We start from the raw sequence: 8709 nt of genomic DNA, 5'->3' as shown, positions 1-8709 counted from the left end.
TTACAAGCGAAAATGACGATGGTGTCCCTTAACGTAAGCCTGCCAAGTGTAGGCTAGGCTAAGCCTGTGTCAGACCGTAACAAGGTTGCGCCAGGGCTAGGCCGCCAGTTGTTGCCTAAGTGGTTCCGGGTGTCACCTAGTTGTTCCGATGTGCCATGTGTCACAATATCATTGGAGGGCCAAATCCGCCCTCATCACTTGGTAATTGCATGGGCACTAGGTTTTTCTGGAAAAGTCTAGGTGCATGGGTTCTCCTTCTGGTATTATACTTATTACACCATTCAATCTGTGTGCGCCAAGTATCCGAAACTTGGGTGTATAACTTGATTACTCTGTATAATCAAAAAATTGGGTCCAATACCAAAGTCATCAGCAACTTTGGCTATATGACCTTGAGAGGAAAACTAGTAGGACCGTGAATGAATCAGATCTAGTCTAATTTTATGATTCAATCTAGACGTCAATTTCACCACCGATATGATTTGGTTTGATTTGTACTTAGGCTCCTTTTTGGTGCGTCTTTTTGTGCAGGCTGTTGGTTGTTTAGAAGTCCGGTAGTTTGTGTTTTGGTTTTTTTCCGTTTAACCGTCAAAAGATGCTGTCCTGAAAAGACGCACAAGACTTGCTTTGAACTATTTTCAGGAAACTCCAAGTGAAACTTTTTGACTTTTTTTATCACAGAAGTCACAAGAAGACACACCTTAATCAAACGATCTCCGCACTGTTAATATCTTAATACAAAAGCTCACATCTTCTTTCAGCTGACATCAAATCCCATTTGAATGTACCAACTTTTATCTATCATTGTGGAGGTGACATCTCACTGCCAGACTGCCGGTCTGAATCAAATCAAAATTTGCTTCTCACATAGCCCTCTTCACACCGATTCTCGCAACACATCTCACCCTAACATCTCTCCATGAATAACAATGCACAAGTGCATCCGTGCAGGAAGTGTTCGGATCTCCCTTATCCATACATCACCACAGTGAACATCTCATATATTTATATGTTGCCATTGATAGGGAGATGTATTAGATGTATACTTGTAGTGTCATGTGAATAGGAGATCTGAATTGGTACATGTTCCGATGTGTGGTCGGGACGTGCTGTAAGGTGGTTGGTGTAAGGAGCAGATCCCGGACTCGTCTGAATCAGCTCCCACCCAACAACAAGCTTTTCAAGTTCCAAATCTCCAACGGCCAACCTCTCTTCTAATCAATTCTCGACTCTTCTTTATTATAATGGCTAACGCAATAAGGCGAAAACAACTGTGAGTTCTGAGTTGTGACAGTAAATTCTAATGGGTTTGCAATGAGTCTAGATCTCTTGTCCACATAAACTCTGCCTATTTCTACCCACATAACATCGCAGTCATACATGAAGAATATTTCATCCTCCTATATAGTATTATTTCGGGGGAGATGTTTCCAATTTACGGGGGTAGTGTATTGTGGATAGATGTGGGAAGAGTTCTCGGCAGGTGATCCAGAGTTGTTTGCAATAGGTTGCACATCCAATAATGATTCCCATAAAACACTAATATTGCTCGATGATTAAGTTTAACTTTGCAACCCACGTTAGTAGGTAACGGCTGAGGCACTAGGGTGATGTTTTCCCAAAAATCGGCATGGAGCCACATGGGATACAGAAGAAATCGTGATTTTCAATCTGTTTGGTTGTAGGGATGGCAATTTCCCCGACCCTAAACAAGGATGAGGCGATGACGGGTTTTATATATAATTCCTCGAACCCGTCCCAAAACCGAAGGTAAATTAGTAAAATATTTCTATGTTTAATATTGATATTTAAAATATCTCTAAGTGTTTCCTAAATTTTTAAAATCCTAGACATAATTTTATTTTTGAATTACCCATAAAGCATTATAATTCAATTCTAAAATACCCCCAAATTCCTATATCCTATGTATAAATTGTCTATAAAATAGATAGTTTTTAAGTAATTGCCTTGAAATGGAGAAAATTCAGGAATTCCCCGTCCCTTATGGGAAATGGATGTCCCGCCCCGCCACCGGGGACAGGGCAGGTATAGGGCAAGGTATCATGACTTTGGGGCGGAGACGGAGAGGGGGTGCCCTGCCCCAAACCCGCCCCGTTGCCATTCCTATTTGGTTGGTTGAATTTTGTGATTTTGAGAAATCGGCAGAATAATGATTCCTGAAATTGGCCCATCTCGAAGGATCACCATTTTTTGTGATTTCCCGATTTTTAAGTGATTCAAATTTTTGGAGGATGACATGGCATCCAACATGTCTGAAAAGAATGATTTCAAAGAAAAATAATCACCATTGAGAATCAGTATCAAATAAATTGCTTACATAGCATAAATGATACCAAACAACAATTTTTTTGGTGATTTTTCAAAAATCACCGATTTCTGGATTATCGGCAATAAGGAATCATCATCGATGCCAAACATCATCCCATCAAGAAGAAGAACTGCACAAGTCATTCGACAACAAACTCAAATCAAATGTATGTAATATCTTAAGACGCAAATTTGTCTGTTTCCGATACAATTAATTTCATCCAGATTGTGCAATATTTTCATCTCATAGTCTACGAAACAACACCTGTAAGGCTGTAATGCTACAGATCGAAAGAATTACTCCATATATGAGAAAGCTCCAGCTCTACACAGCTTTTTCCTATTCTGTGGGGTTGGAAGCTTTTTTTTTTGGATGAACCGCGGAATTCGAAGCTTGTAAAATACATGACACACAGCTGCTAAGTATTGTCGATGATAATTAAATAACACCTGACAGTGACTGAATGGCCAAAATTTCAGAGCCTTGGATGATTGGATCCGAGGAGAAGCATGAACAGCAGAGACATGGAACCAAAAACCAATCAACTGGCTAAAATCAAGAGCCAGCAGTAGAAAAACTGAATAAAAAACTCGAATAAATATCAGCCTCTGCCCAAATACAGTAATTTACGTCATTTGTCCATTTGCAGAAGCCAAAGAAGGCTGGTTAATAACTCTTGGGCTTGCCTAGAGAAGCCTGAGATGTGCTGTATCATTCATTGTTTTTATCTGCCAACCTGTTTTTATTGAATGCTGTAATACTGTCATTGAAGAATCATCTATACAGATCTTACTAGCCATTGTCGGGCTACACCCCAGGAGTCCTGTGAGAAGACACTTAATTGGCATTGCATGGGTGAAAATACCAATTGAAAAGGAGGGATTGGAAGAGCTTCTGACATTCATATCATGAAGCTGGTCCAAGTTGTTAGGTTCCCGGGGAGAGATCTCATCCTCTACCTCAGGATCTCCAGTAGTAGTTACAAACTGTAGCCTGCTCTTACCAGACTTCTTCTTTGAAGGGCTCTGTCTTTGCTTGTGAAGCAAATCCCAATGTGGAGGTGGGAGCATAAGACCATCTTGATCTTGAGTTGAGTGAGTCGTAACCTGCAAATTGTGGCAGGCAAATCCCTTGTTCTCATTCTGATGGAGTGACATAACATATTCAGTTCTCAGCTTTTCAGGAAGTTTGAGGACCATGCCATTAAGAAATTGAACCATCCTGAATTCCACCTGCCTAAGCGATTCTCCAGATGGTGCAGAGAAGTCAGGCTGCATTACATCCATTATATTCACCATTTCTGGTGTGTATATTTCTGAACGGAGACACCCCTCCCATTGGCCTTCACTCATCTCAAGAAGGGCATCTGATGATTGTATTTGTTCCTCTGCAAAATTCAGTTCCTGTGGAATTTCAAGCAAAAATTACTTGGTTCAGCTGAATTTCAGATGGATAGAAAAGAAACACAAAATTTCCACAAGTGTACTACATCAAATATTTGGATATATTCTGAAAAAGTTTCAGCTAAACTTCAGTAGAGGAAAGCATCAGAAATATTAAAATTCCACAAGCATACTATGTCAAGTATTTGTTAAGTTAATGAGAAAGTTTAATCTTTACAAAAGATAAAGGAGAAGATATGCATCTATCTAGCATGTTATAGATCATGCAATTGATTCCTGCACACTAAGTCAATGAACTAACATTTATGAGGGTCAAAATGACAAGGTTCTCTACACTTCATATCCTAGATTTTAGGAAGACAAATTAGACAACTGTTAATTGACAACAATTATATAATTCCAAGGTCATATGACATCAAATCAATATGGGAAGAGGGGAGAATCACAAATATTCGAATTCCAATGGTCTTCTTACTACATCAAATAATTGGAACTTTCTGAAAACTTCAATAGCCTACAAATCCCAGGAGAACATGGATGTGAGCTTTCCATCCATCAAATCAAATCATGCTATCAGTTTTGGTTCTATTAGTCTTATCAACATGACTTTTAGTCCTTCTAAAGAAGACAAGAAAAAGGGGTATTAGAAAAGTAAATGGATCATATTGGTGAGGAAATAACATTCAACAGTAAATACATCTATATTACTTTTGCAAATGCCTCTTCATCTTAAACATGGTGCATATCAGCATATTCACTATTTTAATTAACCCAAACCTAAAGTCTTAATGCCCAAGGAATATTCAAGAATCAATATGAATGTCCTGAGAAGCATAGATCAAACTGGCATTCACCTCTATTAAATATCGAATTTCAGCTTTTAATCACGACTTTCTATGGGATGAGGGAAGGGAGGAAAGGGCATTCTATAATTCTATTGACTAATTTTCTGATCTTTCTATTCTTAGTTTCTCCATTAATCTTTCTCATTTTCAGTTTTCTCATGTTCTCACAGCTTAGCATTGTGCATACAGTGCATTTTTTCCTGTCAAGCTGCCATTTGATAATAGGCAGCTCAGACTGTGTACCAATATTTTGATCTTCAAAGATACAGCCACATGGACAAATCCTGTAGCCTATAAAGACCATCCATGGGATAGAAGACCCTATTGATTGTCCATGTGTTCATGTGCCCAGTCCACCTTGTATGGAAGTTTTTTCCAATTAATAATATCCATTAGAGTTTTAAAAATTTTGAGATCCCAGCTTGCAATATAAACATGCTTTCATAGTTTCAGTTGTTCGGTTGTTATCTTGACACCTACTAAAGCTGTATCTTTCTTTTTAATTTAATAAAATTTTCTTCTTTACTCTTCAAAGAAAATGTTAAAAATTTTCTCTAAAAGATGGCTTATATTTGGCAAAGTTTTCATGGGCAAATTTTCTCCATACATCATACTCTAAAAAAACATACATCATAGATGTAGCCTGTAGGATATGGAAAGGTATATGTACACCCCCTTTTGAGTTTTGAGCTTAAAACAAACTTGCCATGTGCAAGGATCCCAGGTAATTTAGGGAAACTAACTAAACAACATCAGTCACAAGTAGCAAACCCATTTTTGTATTCCTGAGGTGGACAGGTAATCTGTTATCATATTTAGCTGTCTTGGAATTCATCTAAACTAAACCTGTATGGAAGAGAACTTTTTTTGTTGACTTTAATTAAATAGTAAGCTAACCTCCATGACCCTCTTCCAATAACTCTTTACCAGAAAAGGGCATTTGAAGAATCCTCCGTAAGAGAATACTCAAACTTCACATTTAGATTTAATTGAGATGTTTCTGTGTAAAGGCTATAAATGTTATCACAAATCTAAATAGTGGAACTAAGGAGAAAATACCGGCTACATGCACTGTTCCAATTGATTTTGAAGCTCAAAAGTTTGACAAGTTCAGATCCAAAACCATTGATTTCTTTGTGATATAACCATTGAAAAGTACATATTTAAACTCTAGATGACAAGTGTTTATGTTACTGATCAAAAAAAAAAATGACAAGCGTTTGTGCCAATAGAGGGAAGGAAAGAATTATGGAGCATTTGGAAACATGTGGAATGGAACAACTCCATTTTGGATTTTTCGAAGTGCTCTAGGGTTTCAAGACATGAAATCATTCTATAATTTCTAAACATTCTAGTTATTATCCCATCCCGGATATCTTATTGGTTAAAATATGCATTGGGATCAAAATTGAACTAATCCCATTTTCCAATCTGTATGGCCTCTAGAGCCTCAATTAGTCAATATTGACATTGCAAAACTTAATAAGATAAGCAGCCATCAGGCATTGTTGATATATGTGAGAAGTTGGCAGTTTTAGCTTTTAGGAGGGGCGAGGGGTAGCATCTTTGAGTCCTTGACATGGTTGTATGCTGGATTCTATCCTAGAAAGACAGGTCATAGAATTTTCATGATTGATTTTCAGTTTCTCACAGCATCGAACCATAGAAAATTCGAGGTGGCTTAGTGGCTAATAAGTTCATTCAAATTTCTAGGTATATTAGGGACTTCATATTGGTCACAGAATCAAAGGACTATTAAACTCTAGATAGTGAGTGGTTCACAGATTGCTCAGGCATTTCAATTCCAACACAGACAGCATTAATTTCTCGGTGTGCAAACTGGCTCATGAAGTTTAGCGGTATATCCATTGCTCCACAATACAAGCAATCGAAAGAGCACATTCAGAAAAACAATCTACATGGGCGCACACACAATCGAAGAAACTAAACTCCCTAACAAACAACAAGAAACTTAATCTTAGAAGCATAAACCAAACAAGACCTGCAAATTACCTGACAGACTAAAATTGCAGTTGCCTTAGCCCGCTCCAGTGGCGACGAATAGACAGCACTAAACCGAACACCACGAGAATTAAGGAACACTGCCAACGCCCTCGCTTGCCGCTTTCCATTTGGCGTCAATCCCACTTCCGGCCACCGCCCCGCAATCAAATCCGGTCTCAGATTGACGCCGCATTCACCATGATTAATCATGAAAACTTCCGTAATCGTTCGATCATCTTCAAACGAGAAGCTTCTATTGAACCTTGGCGGCGGCAGCAGCGGCGGCGGTGGCGCAAGAACATTGCAGGGGTCCCAGACCTTGATCGATGGGCCAAGACGCGGCGTGCCCAGCGTTGATAGCTGGGGAGAGAGGGGAGTTGCCGAGGCGTGGCAAGGGAGGACCTCGGGTTCCTGTTCTAGAACCTTCTGAATCAACGGCTTCTCCAATTCTCTTCGTTCGGCTCCCCCGTTACGGTTTTCTTCTTCGTCGTCGTCGTTGTCGTCGACTTGGACGGACTGAGAAGAACCCATCAGAGGCGAATTAGAGCGAAGACAAGACGAATCTCGAAGAACCCATTAGGCTCAGGCTCTTAGCTTCTTGCTAGACCACGTAAGGAGAGAATATAGGGTTCTTGATGCTTGAGGACATGGGATCTACGAATTTCGAAGAACACGTTTCATCTTATCTGAACTATAGTAAAGTCTGCTCTTCTTTCTATTGAAATGATATACGGTGATCTGTTCTGTCAGCAACTAGACGTTGGGGATGGTCGTTCGACTCAAGATGAGAGAAAGAGATAGATCCAGGGGTTTTGCAGTCAAGACTCAGGCGTAAACGGTTTGTTTATACTGAGATCTATCCAGGATTTTGATGAACTAGTAGATTAGATCTGGTTTGCTTGCATTGCTTTATTCATCAGCTGGGTTGAATTCGGGGTTGTTTGGTAGCATTTTAGAAATCGGATTCTATCCGGAACCGGATTCTACTTTTTAGTAATTCGATTCCCCTCGGCCCTCGTACAGGTACATTATCATGAGCCCGGATCTGCTGCCCGCCACGCTGGCGTATCCACTCGTAGTTGGTTATCAGCCAGCCTCTATGTACAGCGTGGAGAACAGTAGATTCGCGCGTGATACATCAGTGATGGGAAGATCATGAATAATAAATATAAGTACGCGAGATGTTCAGGATGTATGGCCAGAACATGTTGTGAGGTCGGTCTTTATTGGGAACATCATGAATAATAAATATAAGTACGCGAGATGTTCAGGATGTATGGCCAGAACATCTTGTGAGGTCGGTTTGTAGAGAGCTTATGTATTTCTGTCAGCATATATATACTTTTAAGACTAGAAGTGTGAATGGGTCCTATTTTCTATAATTTTTATTGGACAGAATTTACTCTTCGATCTTGAGTTATTATAGGGCAAATTTGTATTTTAATAAAAAAAAGCTTTAATTGAGACGATAAAAATAAATGAATAGAAATTTTAATGCTCAATCTATAATACTATTGAAAGTATGCAATGAAATTGGATTTTTTTTGTTTGTCTAAAATATCTTAATTTTTTAATTTGGTTCATCTCTCTTTATAACAACATTAATGTAATTTGAACAACTACTTTTCTATTTATTCAAATCATTTTCATTGTCTTATATTTAAGGTATTAACGGACATTAACATTAACATTCGTTCTTTCCTATTCTTGACAAGAATATCTTTATTTTTAAATTTGGTCTCTCCCATTTTGAGGGCATAAAAATGTAATTTGAACTATTACATTTCTCCTTATTCCCTCTCATTAAGTCTGGCATTTAGGGGGTGTTCTTTTTTTGGATTTTGAGAGGGGGGAAGTTGGTCAATGGGATTTTGGTTCCCATTGACCAAGAATTCTATGTTCATTTTTCATATTTATGTAGGGACCAGAGAAAGTTTATTTTCCTGGATACCATTTTCCCATGTAAATGATACCCATCTCCTAAGCGGGTAAATAACTTTTCCACCTAGGGAAAAAGTTGCTAACACTTTAATGGGACAAAAATGCCCCTTTTAATAATGGATTTTTATGGATAAAATAGTCATTACCTTATTTACATGGGAAATAAAAGAACATGGGCAAATACACT

The 8709-nt window shown here is 38.6% G+C and overlaps 1 protein-coding gene across 1 annotated transcript; it reads right to left on the bottom strand.

The window, feature by feature from the left end:
- Window positions 1-2474: 2474 nt before the first annotated feature.
- On the bottom strand, window positions 2475-7505 carry LOC104591833 (uncharacterized). Its single transcript, XM_010250884.3, has 2 exons — window positions 6591-7505; window positions 2475-3732 (listed from the first exon to the last, which is right to left on the bottom strand). The coding sequence occupies exons 1-2, from the start codon at window positions 7110-7112 to the stop codon at window positions 3016-3018; spliced, it is 1239 nt and encodes a 412-aa protein (XP_010249186.1). The 5' UTR covers window positions 7113-7505; the 3' UTR covers window positions 2475-3015.
- Window positions 7506-8709: the final 1204 nt, after the last annotated feature.

This window comes from Nelumbo nucifera, chromosome 4 (genome assembly GCF_055504915.1).
Source record: "Nelumbo nucifera cultivar China Antique chromosome 4, China Antique-T2T, whole genome shotgun sequence".
Lineage (NCBI taxonomy): Eukaryota > Viridiplantae > Streptophyta > Magnoliopsida > Proteales > Nelumbonaceae > Nelumbo > Nelumbo nucifera.
The sequence above is the reverse complement of the archived record's forward strand: the minus strand, read 5'-3'. Positions and strand labels throughout refer to the sequence as shown.